Below are 15,128 nucleotides of genomic sequence, written 5' to 3'. Positions count from 1 at the left end.
TGTAACACTACTAGTATTTTCTCTTGTATAAACAGAATAGAACATTTAAGTGCTTAGACATCTCAATATTCAAAAAACATTGCTATTAGTATCCTTTAAGGACCCAATCTTTATTTTAACTTTTATGCTTACCTCTCATTTAAACAAATCCTTGACAGCAGTTTCTCACAATCTCTTTTGAATTTCCTAATAAAATCTCAACCTTTCTTACACTTTAAGTTTTCCAACTAATCAATTTAAATTTAAGCTTATACAATTCATCCTTTCTCCTATTTTTTAGGGGCATATGTACACTGAATTAAAAGCAAATCATCTTGAAATATTCCCTCCAAATCTGTCTAAAACCACCCTTCATTCACAGTTCATTAATGATAAATTCTGTTTCATGGCCTCAAAACTGACCTAAAAATTATGAACTATAAAGTTTCTTTTCTTTTTATCTCAACACTGAATCACTCCAAGAAATCTCTCTTCCTTGTCACAGTCCCAATCAACATATCTAAAATTAGTTTCCCAATCATCCTACTATCTAACCTAATTAAATGCAGCCTACCTCTATCACCCTTTCCTGTAAGACCATTCCACAGGATCAACTAGCCTTCAATTTTGCTGAGCAATATTGTAGGGCTGTGAAATTGCAAGGGGTTACTAACCCTTCACTTTACAAACAAGGGGAGTGCAACTCCCAGTGTTACAAATGTACAGCACACAATCTTACCATTTTATATTCTTTCAAATATTTTCAATTACAAGTTTATTGAAATTTATCAAAAATTATATGCAACACATATGATACAAACTACATGAGAATTAATGAAGAACTGCTTCACTTACAATCATTACTAATGTAAAGTACACAAAGTAGATATCTACTAAGCAATTTGGATAAGGCTGTACATTACCACTTTAGACTTTGCTGCCTCAGTCACTATTAAAAAACACTTTAGACCCCCTATGGAAAATGTTTTTAACAATGACAGACATTTTCTTACAAGTTCAAATGTGTATTGATGATCTAACATATACTTGAACCAAGGGCTGTCTGAATTTCTAATTAAGTAATAAAGACAGTTGCCATAAGTTCATTAGTTGTTCTGCTTGGCTGGGAGGAAGAGAATGTGTGATGATCTTTACTTGAAAAGTTAGCACTATAATATTGTTGTTGAGTAATTCATTCCCACATTGAAATAAGGGAACACTCCGAGAAGGGCCACACAACAGTTCTATTGTTAAGCCTCTGATGAAGGTTTTTAAATAACTCTTCTGGTTTTCAGCATCATTTGCTTCTGAACAGAAGTAAAATGTCAACAAACGAGTCCTGGTTATTCTATGTTCCCCACTATACATATATGTTTTGAGATAATGAGGGATTTCCCTATAATGTAAACCTGTTGATCATATCAGTGCTCACTGTACAAAATGCTAATGTAAAATAATTATTAGAGACTGGAAACTGTCCATGCACCTTTGTTTTGGAATTTTGCACAAAGCTACAGGAGGGCTATCTGTGCTAGCTGCCCCTAATTTAGCAGTGTAAGACGAGAGGGAAGACAGCTAGTCATCACCACCCAATACCAACTCTCGGGCTACTCTTTTACCAACAAATAGTAGGATTGACCGTAACATTATAATACCCCCATGCCTGAAAAGGTGAGCATCTTTGGTGCGATGGGGGTTTGAACCTGCAACCCTCAGATTATGAGTCAAATGCCTTAACCCACCTGGCCCTGCACCTTTGTAAACCCAATACTTTCTCATGGAAGTTATACTGATTCAGATGACTTGAGGTAGCACAAGAACCTATTTAAAATTTGAAAATAAAGTTTTATTAAGTTTGATTGTTTAGTGGAACATTAAATATCAATTGTAATGTGTCAATCAGAAACAGAAATACCCATAAAAGCATCCAAAGAATACCCCTGACAATAAGAGAAATACATCTGAAGATCAGAAAAGGGGAACTCACTGCTTCTAAACAAGGTATACTCTGCCTGTGTTTAATACATAATGGTAGAAATTGTGAGGTGTAGTGACTAGAGTGCAGTGGACCATATTTGATAAGTCAACTACATCCAAAACCTCCTTGCAGGGTACCAATATCCATGAGAGGGAAAGACAAATATCATACTATCTTCACCTCAAACCCAAAAATCAGAAATTAAGACCTGCACCAGTTTCTGGGTATGTCACAAGGATCATCACTGATCTAACAATCCATGAATTTTCATCTGGTATAAAAAGGATGTCTGTTGCATGGAATCAAATTGTGTGAGGACTTTGATGATTGTTTCACTCAAATACAAAACCAGAATACAGGGAACCAACTTCCACACAAGGGTAGAATAAAGGCTCCCAATCAAAGGTGTGAACTGCAATTATAATGGCTCAACTCCAGTGTATATGTAATGTGTATCAGGAGGCCATGTCACCCCAAAATGCAATGGCTCAACTACATTGTTTGTGGAAGAGAAATCAGGAAAGCCATGTTATCTTGTTAAGTTATGGCTCAACTCCACTGTTTGTATAATGTTATAAGGAGGCTGTATCATCCAAGAATATAATAGCTTGACTCCACTGGTTGTAAAAATATCAGAAAACTATATCAACCAGCAAGGTGATGGCTCAACTTCTGTGGAGGCCACATTACATTCCAGCAGAACATTACTGCCATATTCTCAAGTGAATGGTTCTTACCTGTTTCTTCTAGAACTCATTTAGGAGAGATCCTCAGTGGTCAACTCCCCCAGTAGCAAGAACTCTCACACTCCACTTGAGAAAGAAGGGAGACAATGCCTTGGATAGTCTGGAGGAAGGTCATTACCAGAGACAGTTCAATGAGTAACCACAAAATTCACTTGAGGCATGGTAAAGATGGGCACAATCACTTCCACTTTACCCATCTGGTTGATGGATGGTATAGTCTGGAATGGGCATGTTTATGAAGCAAGTATTGCAAGGTAAATAACCATCAAGCAATCTTGTGAGACACACCATCTCAATGGTGTGGATTTAGAGTTAAGAATACAATGGTCAGGCACCACTGACCAGGATCTATATAATAAACAGTAAGATAAGAGCTCCTGAAAACTTTACCAGATAAAGTCAAACTAAAGTCTGAAGAATGGCCACAGGTGGTAGATGAAATCTCAACAGGGAGGAAACTTCGAGATGATAAAGGCAGTGGGAGATGAACATACAAAGAATGGTCCACGTATCAGAATGCAGAATCTCCTGCACTGGACAACAAAGATGAGCAGCAAAGAACAGCACAGTATAAAATCAGATGGAAGAAGTCCAGGAGAAAGAATGATAGGCACTATTAGTAAAAGGAGAGGGTGAAAATCAAAAAGGGATGATCATGATTGCCAGGAAATAAAAAGAGACATGTATCCTGGAAGGTAGCAAAACACACTCTAGAAGAATAAAAAGCCCTGACTGGACACACAAGTCTATCAAGATCTTTGATGGGTGAAGATGGGAAGAAGAAAGAGAAAGAACCCTCCTGAGCTGTCAAAGTTTGTGAGAGGAGGAACAAACCTGATAAAGGAAAGACTGACAGTGGGAGAATGGTATGTAAAATGTCAATGAAAAACAAATCTGACTACTGACATTCACAGGTTAAAAGAAAGAATTATGTAGTATGGGAAATATATAACACTGAACATTAGGAACTGGTTCAAATAGAGTAAAGGAACGATTGACCACATGAATAACACAACATGGAAGGGTAGGGCATCTATGAGGGTGATGTGGGCATGGGAAAAACAATGAAAGTACAAACACTACAGTATTTAAAATGTGAAAGGTATGAGACATAGAACACCTAATATCCAGAAAGTGAGGAGAACAAAGACCTTTGGTTGAAGAGCCAGGTGAGAATTTCTGCCATGAGACAGGGAAGACTGATCTGCAAGAAACCCCCTGGCAGGATACCAACAGTGAGAGACCTGCCACTTGCAATTGTTTACACCACTCATAACGAGGACAGAAGGAACCAGCTAACCTAACAAGAAAAAGACTTGATTGTGTGGCGACCCCCCTACACACACACTGATGGCAAAGAACCTTGCAAGCAAGGGGATATAATGCCCACTTTGTGGGATATATCTGGTTAGAGAACAAAAGGTGATCCACAACCAGATGGAAAGCACCCTGCACAGAACATGTAATAATGCTAATGCAATGTGTGTGGCCCCAATAGAAGAGATTCAGCAATCAAAACATAGAATGCTGGATTGGTTACCCCAACACTGGGCAACATATGCCACCACCCTAGAATTGGCCTAAGGAATTATCCCCAGAGAATGTTGGGTGAGAAGAAGAAAGCAACATGATGACCACCATACAGACAGAAATTGAAGAACAGCTATATGCAAAGTATCAAAGTCTGCAGACCTCTTGTCCATAGGATTACTGCAACTGACCCACACACCACACATCTGAAGCATCCATGAAAATAATGTAAATCCAGATAAGCAGAAAAAAGCAGTATGCTGACTGATGTATTAGTGTTATCCAGCCACCAATTCAGTCTTGCAGGATAGGAGTAAGAGAAATGGTGGTGTAAGGAGGATACAATCAAGGTTCTGTTCTTCATGAAATGCCCTTTGAAGAGATAATAATGGGGCATAATTGAGGAGGACCAGCAATGTTATGGAAGACCTTATCCCCAAAACCAACAGAGTATCATTAGCAGTAAAAAACTGAGCCAATAGGATGCGGTGAACTAAAATTATATTAAACTTAGCTAGGCAGGAAAAGGCAGAGCATGACAGACATTTTAGTAAAAAATTAAAAAATTCAACTGGATAAGGCAGTGAATGACTCAGAGGAAAAAATGCATGTTGACCAACCACCTCATCTAAGCTGCCACAGTAAGTAGCTGCTAAGTAAGAATAGTCAATTCCAGTTCAGAAGAAGCCAGTTAACCAAATAATGCAGCCAATGACCATAGAGATGATGTCCAAAAACTCAGACAATTCAACCAAGCATGCAAGATATTGAAACTAATTAAACAAACTTAGAGGGACATACCAAAGAGAAGAGACAAGAAAGAGGTGATATCATCATGTGAGGTAAGTACATGAGACTTTCATAAATGATATCCACAACCCAAAAGAAAACACCAATCTCAAGGAAAGAAAGACTCCACCATGAACTTGGATATTATATGAAGAGGTTGAAGCAGGAACCATCAACTATCAGCTGGCTATCACTGGTTGGCTTGGGGACAAGAAAAAGTACAAAGATAAAGAACTGATTCAATTTCCAAATGCCAGACCAATTAGTGAAACACTTCCAATAAATGCTGGTCAGTCATTGGTGTTTGAGGAGGAGGAAAATAAGAATCCAAAGGAATTTGTGTGTGTTTGTGTGCTTGCATGCATATGGAGGGGGGAGGCAAATGAGGCTCTGAAGGAGACAAATGACTACTATATTTGAAAGGATTGAATGTTAGTGAGCTGACAAAACCCAAGGCACAATAGCTTCCAGGACTGTATCAAAGACAAAGACACCTAAAGTATGCCATACTGAAAACCCTAAGATAAATCAAGAGATGATAACAACAAAAAAATGCACATGTAAAAGTAAGAAAGACATAATTCAGAAGTCATTTCCTAACTAGGTAACAAGAAAACTAAGAACTACTGATATAAAATTGATAGCCTGATGGGAGAAAAGGGGAAAATAAGCCAATGTCCTGCAGTGTGCAGCATGCTAATCCCTGCACACATACACAAGAGGGAGACCTAAATAATCAGTATGAGCCAGAGTATCAGGGTAGGGAGGAATAACTATAGTAATAAGTAAAAATTAGGTGAGTAATAACTGACATAGACAAAACATCAAAAACCATGAGAGAAGAATGGTGAGGATCAACAAATTTTGGAGAAGAAAAATGACAAACTCCTTGTAATCAACAAAGGATCATAAGTGTTAGTGAGAGCTGTAGAGAAGATTGGACCATGTAGGGTTCGATCTCCCATTGTATAAGGTATGTAAATCCATCACCAGGTCATGCACCTGAAGCATGTGACCCCCAAGTGGTAATGTGAACTTTGAAATTCATAGCACAGGAGGCTTACACCAAACAGGAGTGCAGAAAAATGTTAGTTGAATAAATTATATTGAAAATTAACCACCTTGGGAGGACAACAAAATCAACCATGCAGTAGTAAATAAATAAAAGAAGATGTATGAACTTGAATGCTGCCAAATAAGAAATAAAGGTTTGGTTGACAAGTGTAGAGGGAGCCACATGCATCACATAAGAATGTCATGCTCCTATTGGTGAAGAGGTGATACATGATGATTTACATAAGAGACATGTTGGAATCTTCCAATTCCAACAGAGTGGAGCAGAAGGCTTGTGGAATGTGTAAAAAAATGTTTGCATACAGAGCTGACAAAACCCAAGGCATGATAACTTCCAGGACTGTATCAAAGACAAAGACACCTAAAGAGTAGTGAAAAAAAATAGCTAATCTTGTGAGACAAAGTACTATAGAATATCCAACAATAAAGTGTGTAATGGAAATCAACAGTTTTATAAGCTGTCACAATCAAACTATTACATGTAAAAATTGTTATCACTTCATGATGTGATCAAGCTTTGTAGTCACCCACTTGGTTATTGATGGCAAAACATTAGTTTACCACAGCAACATTTAACATACAATTAAAATAAAAATACTTTGTATATTTCTCCTTTACTAGATGGGATTTTTTTTCTACAATTCATTTATTAAACAACTATGCACTGAATAACAAAAAAATATCATTAAACAATTTTTTGGAACAACTTTAATCTTATGGTAAATAACATCAGATAATGTATCCATGTCTTGCCACAGTCACAAATACTACTACTACTACTACTACTACTACTAAAAGTAATTTCATTTGTTCCAATATTTTCATCAGCCATCAGTAAAAAAATTACAACTTTTATTGTGATATGTGGCATACAGTTTCTTTTGGCACTGCCTCATCAGGTTTTCGAAATCCTGAGCAACATTTTGAATTCTCATAAAACTTCTTACAACAATGCCGCATTTCTTCCATCACATATTGACAAGAATCTTCATTATAGTTGTTTTCTAAAACAACAAGACATTCTGTGATGAAAAGGTCCTGAAATATATGTCCATAATTCTAATATCTTTTGAGTTTGGTAAATGGTTCTAACCCAAATCTCATTGTTAAGATTTAAATAATATAAAATTCTTAGAAAGAAAACTTTTGAACTTAATTTACTGTACACACATTCTATAAGATTCATTTTAATAAGTTAATTAAAATTTTACAATCAGATGAAAATAAAAAAACTAACAATGGCATTATCAAATACATGTTTTCTCTGTAAGAGAATTTCAGATCTATTCACTGTTTTACAAATCACATCCTATAAAAATACCAGGGCCCACTATCCTTACAAGTATATGAGAAGCTATTCTTATTCAACAGTAATTATCCAATTCTTAGTGTAACAGGTCTCAAGTTTGAATTCATTATATTCTAACCACAACAAATGCACCAGAAAAACATTAATTATTTTTATAACAAGAAATAAAGTGACAGTGATGTCAATATATTAATATACAATTGGTATTAGCTTAAAAATAACTTCAAATCTCAAAATAGAACAACTTACTTAAAATGAAAAATATAACACTTTCTTTCATCAAACATATTAGAAAAATACAAAAATAAATATGACAGTGATACAATTTTCATTATTCACAAACTCAAGTTTAATGTGGTTAATTAAATAATCACTTTTTAAAACAATTAACACAAAATTATAAATCTGCAAATGGCATTTTGTGGAATTTATCATTTTGTATTATAATACTTTATAAATATATATATTTGAACCCATGTTTTGATATAAAACTGTTGATTGCTGTTTACTGTCTTCTACCAGTATGCTGTTCATGTGTACAAACTTCTGATAATTTTACATTTAATTTTTCTTTATATAACTGAAATACCCAAAGTATAACTACTGTATAGTGGTTTTTCTCTTTCTTTTTTTTTTTTTTAAATTTCAAAGTGAATAAAATTATAATTTGATATAGTGAAAAATTATGATTAAATTTGTAGATAATAACATTATTCCTGGTAAGGATCAATATTATTCACCAGAGGCTTGTGATTGGCATCCTCGCATTTACTGTCCACCATATTTTGATCATTCACATAAACAGTTCTTCAGCTAAATGTACTTATTAACCACACTTACATTATCAAGACATTCCCACTTCTGAAACTAGTTAATCATAACATAACAACACAAGTTTAGGGACAACAAGGGGCCTATTTATCCAATTAGGTCATCCCATCCTCTTAACTAAACGAACTATTAAGTGAAAAAAACAAAAAAACTATAAAATGGGACAGCCCTTATAATTCACATTGTAATTAAGCTTCCTCGTAAAATCACTTAAATTTATTTTCTCCACAACATGTAAAGGTAAGCCTTTTCAAAGACCAGCCACCTTGGTAGAAAAATAAAACTGTTTTAGCTAAGATGACTCCTACCCTGCCAAAATTTATATTTGTACCCTAGTTCTACCACTCTCACAATTAAGTACAAAGAATGATGATGCATCAACATTATGAGTTTCCTTAACAATCTTAAACACCTCAATCAGATCCCTTCTAACTCTTCTTTCTTGAAGAAAAACAATTTCAAAGATCTTAACCTCTCATTCGATATCAACCTCTGCAACCCAAACAATATTCTAATCGCCACTGTCTGAACAATTCCCAACAAAGAAAACAGTATTCAAAATGTGGCTTAATCAGTGAATGAAATTATAGCCTCTTCAGACTTGTATTCAATATTCCCATAGATACCACAAAGTCTTATTAGTCCTACCACCATCAACAGCACACTGCTTGGATGGCTTTAGATACTGATCAACTATTACACCAAGATTCATATTCCTTCATAACACTGTTATGATAACCCACATGCATTATCTCACATTTATTATAATTAAAACCCATTTGCCATTTATTTGCCTAACTCACTAAATGATCTAAACCCTTCTCTAAAGCAGCAGCATTCTCCTTACAGCCAGCAACATCCAAGATCAACAAATGTATGTAACTTATTGGTCATTCCTTCATCTATGTCATTAATGTAAATAAAAAACCAATGATCCTAAGACTGAGTCTTGAGGTATCCAACTTATAACATTAATCCAGTTTGACTGAACCTAATTTATAAAATCCCTCTGCTATCTTCAATACAATTATTTAACTTATCCCTGTTATATACCTCGAATGAGTCTCCTATATTTATATTGTCATATTTATTACATTTATAATATTTGCCAACAAGTTTGACACACAGTTTTCTTTCTTAACACAAATATATTTTAATATACAAACAACAATACAACTTATAAAAACATTTATTACAAAAGTTTAACAAAGTTAGAAACAATGTCTGCCCCCCAGTGGCACAGCAGTATGTATGCAAACTTACAATGCAAAAACTGGATTTTGATGCATGTGGTTGGCAGAGCACAGATAGCCCTTTGTGTTTTCTTACAAACAGACAAATACAAAAAATACCTATCTAGCCTGGAACTGAATATTTTATTGATGGTCCATGACAAACAAATTAATTCTATGTTTATATTGGTACAGTTCACTTAACAAGTAAGCTATCTCTCACTGCTCACACTTAGGTTTTTCACACATAAAGACACATAATATCCTCATGGAAATATTAATGCCCGAGCTTAATTTACCAAAGTGAAGCAGTGTGTAATATGCAAAATCTATAAATATTCTTGATGAAGCATCTTCACTTTCCTGATTAATAAATGTTAATCACAATTGTAGCTACTGAGTCTTATAGTATACCAACTGTAGCAAACCAACAATATTAAATTATCTCTTGCCATGTAAATTTATAAACTTTAGGCAAGGTTCTCAAAAGTTCAGTTGGCAAAAATATTTTACTAACATACATAGTAAATTGTTGATTCTTATACTACAAATTTAGAGAACAGGCAGGAATTTCACAACACATATTTAACACCATAAGCTACATTAATTTCTAAATATATATTTAACTAAAACACTGATATTACAAAAAATACTTAACAGTAAATCCATTACTTCCTCCATAACTATAGATATAAAAAAAAAAGTTTGCAAGCCTTCTATGTGGCACCTAATCAAATCTACACCCTTTTTTTCATCTACACAAGCAGTAACCTATCCAAAGAATGTCAAAAGATTTGTAAAGCAAGATTTTCCCATGGTGAAGCCATGTTGACTACTCAATAAAATTCTAAACTTTCAACAACTATGCCAAGCATCACTTAGCAGATGTACCAAAATTGTTTCCACAACTGACACAAGACTAAAGAGCTTATAATTACGGGTACAACTTTTACCATCTGCAAAGCTAACTTCAAATCCTCTCATATCTGCCCATTATTCAAGGACTCATAAAAGATTATAGCAAGTGGCCTGCATATCTAATCTTTAACTTCCTTCAAAACCCTTGGGGAAATATTATCTGGCCCAAATTTCTTATCATTCTTTAGACTTCCCAATTTTATCTTAAGAAGCTCAAAATTAATGCGATAATTTTGTTCAACTTTGTTTACATCTATCAACTGTTCAAGATGAGAAATATTGTTTAAATATTCATCACTAAAAACTAAAGAAAAGCAGAATTTAGTGATCTACCTATATACTAATCATCCTTCAAAGGTCCTACCCCCATACTAACATTTTGTTTACCCTTCAAATGTATTAAAAAACACCTTACTGCTAACTTTTACATTTTCAATCAACCTTTTCCAATATATCTTTTTTTAAGTTCTAATTTCCTGTTTGACAAACTTTCTTTATCTTTTATAATCTTGCATCATACCAGTCAATTTATATTTCTTAAACTTGTGATGCTTTTCATTTTATCCCTTACACTCTTTGTGAGCTAACCTGTTTTTTTTTTACTTACAGACACTTTAACTTTAAAATTTCTTCCCTTTTGATCAGCTACCCAATTCACAAAATACAATTCTTGTCAAATCCTTTCAAAATTTGCTTTTTTTTTAAATTTTTAACCAAAATAGCATTATTCCTTACCTAAATATGCAGAAAAGCATTAAAGCTAATACAGCAATAATAATTTACACTCAAATGTTCCCTAATTTCTCCCCCCCTCTATATTAAAGGTTAATAAATCTAAAACAGCACTGTCTCTAGTAATTCCTTGACTAATAGGTGGAGAAAGTCATCTCTAAAAGTTTAAAAAATCTCTCTCATGGTTTGGCTCTAACATTTTCCAAACTATATACATAAATTAAAATCACCCGTAATTATGACTTCATTAACAGCAGAAATCTTAATCTCACAGTAAAGTTTCTCATTAATTTCATCAGTATCATCTGGTGGTCTGTAACAAGTTCCAACCAAAAGTCTTTTCCATTTATATCCAATAACAAAAACCAAAATATATTCAATCACCTTGTTTTTTCTTTGATATAATCAACTTCAAAAGTATGTAACTCTACATATAAAACCACCCCTCTTTAATTCTTTATCCCTACCCTAAACTTTAGCCCTAATAGCACTGTTTTTAAATTTTCAAACCTAACTTAAGCTTTTATATATGAGGAATACATCAACTAACAGTCATGGTTATTTGACAAATAGTCATTCACAAATGTTAGAGTTAAATTTTCAATAAATTGTAAGAATGTTTACATTAATATGAGAATAATATTGTTACTTGAAAATAACTACATTCAGAGACCTAAACTATATTGTGTTCTGTTTGTCTCATTAAACGGTTAATGCTGTTACAAAATAGGAATATTGATGAATTTGTTTTTCATTTCGCGCAAAGCTACTCAAGGGCTATCTGCGCTAGCCGTCCCTACTTTAGCAGTGTAACACGAAAGGGAAGGCAGCTAGTCATCACTATCCACCGCCAACTCTTGGGCTTCTCTTTTACCAATGAATAATGGAATTGACTGTCACATTATAACGTCCCCACGGCTGAAAGGGCGAGCATGTTTGGTGCGATGGTGATTCGAGCTCGCGACCCTCAGAGTAAAAGTTGAACGCCTTAGCCCACCTGGCTATGCCGGGCCAATATTGATGAAGTTATTATTTTCATGTAAGAATTATATATATCACACTATTAATTAGTACTAATACTTACCCTGCAGACATTTCTGGATGGCGCAAGCTTGTTTTTGACAAGGATCCGTATCTTTCGGCATGAAAGTATTAAAACTATAACTCTTCCGACCTCAAAATCACATAACTGACGAAATCGCCCTCTGTGCTTAATGAAAACTTCCCAATTAAAGCCAAATAAGTAGATATTCTCATCCATTTCAGTATGGGAAATTAAGTAAGCCAAAATTTTAAACTGATAATAATTAATATGAATTAGATACCAGCAAAAACTGAACTTTAATTCTCCGCGAAATTACCCGGAATCTTGACTAAAAACATTAGCTTACTAAATATTCCAATTAATATTTTTAAATGATTAGGATAAATATTTGCACCAGCCATCTTATTGATATGAGGTATTTTGTCATTTGAAGGGTTCTTTTGGATTAATTTGGTAAAAGCATTGTGAGATCCATTCCACGTAACAATATCAAATTAATTTATTTCTCCTTTAATATCTGTTTCAGCCTCTTTCACCTGTTGCCTTTTGTTTCTTTGTTATTAAACACAATGCTGTACCATGGACTGTGCAAATTATGTTCACCATGAATATTAAAACCTGATTTTTAGCTTTGTGAGCCCTTATATTTATCACTGAGCAATTGGGTGACTACACCTCTCGGCCTAATTTCAAATAAAAAACAAAAACTACCATATGTCTAATTTACCAATAACATTTAACAAAAATTTTCTTGATTGATACTAAATTCTGACAAACGTACTGCTTAGTCTACAAAAGCAATAACTTTACTCAATCATTAACTACTTTTATATATACTGAATTCTCATTTATACTAAATATAGGAAGTTTCTAAATTGTGTGAATTTTTTTATTATGAACATTCTTGATTATAATGTCATGTGCTATAGCTACAATCTAAATTAAAAATTAGAAATTTAGTATTCGAGTAACGACGTACATTACGCTAGCATAATAATAACTAGACAATCAATGATTTTTAAGCATAGGGAAGAACTTATTGATGGTGAAACGTACTACATGTTTCTACAGAATATTTGGTCTATTTTCATTAGCATGATCAGTGTAAAGCAATACAAGGTTTATATATTGTTACAAATAGAAAAGACAGCGATTTAAAGCATGATGGAAATGGTGTCTGCAGGTGACAGAATATGGGCAAAGATGTTTTGTTTGTAATTATGCACAAAGCTACACAATGGGCAATCTGTGCTCTGCCCACCATAGGTATCGAAACCCATAGTCTAGCGTCGTAGCTCCACCGACATACCGCTGTATCACTGGGCCTTGGGTATGAAGTGTATGAATGGTGAATAGATTTTGCCAAATATGGCTGATGTTACTAGGGCCATTATCACAGCTTAGTAAGATATCGGCTCCTCGTTAGTACAGCGGTATGTCTTCGGATTTACAACGCTAAAATCAGGAGTTCGTTTCAACTCGGTGGGCTCAGCAGATACACCAATGTGACTTTGCTATAAGAAAACACACACACAGTAAGAGATCGTTTGCTTTGATGATTTCTATAGTTTCTAAACAGTCTCTTTCTTTTCTAGTTTCAGGTCAGTGTAGAAAAATAACTTCATTCCAAAGTCCTTATAAACGATGAATTTCTTAGTAGTGATCTTACCTGATTAAACATTCTGTCGAAACATGTAGTACGTTCCGCTATAAAGAAAATTTTTTTTTTGTTATAAATCGTTGTTTGCCTACCTGTTGCTGAAACTTTAGCGTACAACATTGTCTTTTTCCGGTATTATGAAGTTCCTTGAAACGCCCTAATACAAATATAGAACACTACACGGAAACTGTCCATTAACTAAATTTTTTTGGATGTTTTTGTTTGTTTGTTTTGTGGTCATAGCATACAAATGGGGTAGCATTGTGACATCACTTGCCGTTATGTCCGTGAGGAATCTTCCCCAGGGCGGGTGGTCGAGTGAATCTGCTGGTGATCCTATCCTTGTTTATCCTCTATAAGCAATCTTGACAGTAGTTCTGGAATCCTTGGTAAGTTAGCTTTCTGGTGATAAATTATTCTCTCGACTTATCAAGTTAGCCATATTTCCAAAGAGAGTTATTATACAGTCACACCATATCACGTCGGAGTCGTATTAGCATTAAGTTACAAAAACTTTTCATTTTATATAGATAGTGTAACCTCTTACCCCTGTCATTACTTACCATCTTGTCATTTGGAGATTCTCCCCATGGCAGATAGTCAAGTGTTGGCCCTATTCTTGTTGTTTCTCTGTAAGTGATCTTGACAAAAACCATGGCTCTTTAGCAGATTGACTTTCCACTAGTGAATATTTCTCAATAGGCCATACTTTCAAAGACTATCAATGTGAATGACCTTTGGCTTAGATTTCCCATCCCTCTGAGTTCTGTAATTCATATCAGCGATTCTTTTTAGCACAATATATTACCCTTCCCAATGCCTGCTTGACTTTGTAGTTCATTCTATCTTGCAGCAGGTATTATACAGTCCGACCATAACACCTTCTGGACTTTTTGGTTACATACATCTAAAGCACTTCTGCAAATATGGCTGGATCAAAGTTTCACCCCTGATCAGAATTAAGTTCCATAGACACACTAAATCTTCAAACAAATTCTTTGATACGTTTCCTCACTAGAATTTTTTTTTGTCTCCTGGTTTGGAAGAGAATATGCCTTTAGTGGTTTGGTGAAATAGGCCATCATAACCACGACGTATTTATTCCTATAGTTACTTTGTGGCACAGAACCAAGCACATTAACAACTTCCTTAAGTGGTGCTTCAGCACAATATTGCTGTTTCTTTCAATGACATTTTGTTACTCACATGATTAACATAAATTTTCTATAGATCCTTGGCACCAAATCCAATAACACTGATCTCTTATCCTGAAAGGTTTTTTTTGTGTGCAGTTGATGTTTGTTT

The 15,128-nt window shown here is 34.5% G+C and overlaps 1 protein-coding gene across 1 annotated transcript; it reads right to left on the bottom strand.

The window, feature by feature from the left end:
* Window positions 1–6,931: 6,931 nt before the first annotated feature.
* LOC143227810 (cx9C motif-containing protein 4) lies at window positions 6,932–12,359 on the bottom strand. Its single transcript, XM_076459072.1, has 2 exons — window positions 12,203–12,359; window positions 6,932–7,100 (listed from the first exon to the last, which is right to left on the bottom strand). Exons 1-2 carry the CDS (start codon window positions 12,261–12,263, stop codon window positions 6,949–6,951), a joined length of 213 nt encoding a protein of 70 aa, XP_076315187.1. The 5' UTR covers window positions 12,264–12,359; the 3' UTR covers window positions 6,932–6,948.
* Between the last annotated feature and the right edge of the window lie 2,769 nt (window positions 12,360–15,128).

This window comes from Tachypleus tridentatus, chromosome 1 (assembly GCF_004210375.1).
Source record: "Tachypleus tridentatus isolate NWPU-2018 chromosome 1, ASM421037v1, whole genome shotgun sequence".
NCBI classification, from domain to species: domain Eukaryota; kingdom Metazoa; phylum Arthropoda; class Merostomata; order Xiphosura; family Limulidae; genus Tachypleus; species Tachypleus tridentatus.
This window is presented reverse-complemented; position numbering and strand designations above follow the sequence as displayed.

What these genes read in the sequence shown, in the direction of transcription:
- LOC143227810 (XM_076459072.1), bottom strand. Translation starts at nt 12,263, where the DNA reads ATGCCGAAAGATACGGATCCTTGTCAAAAACAAGCTTGCGCCATCCAG. An exon ending in CATCCAGAAATGTCTGCAGG is followed by an intron (nt 7,101 to 12,202) that starts GTAAGTATTAGT and finishes TTGTTGTTTTAG; the next exon opens with AAAACAACTATAATGAAGAT.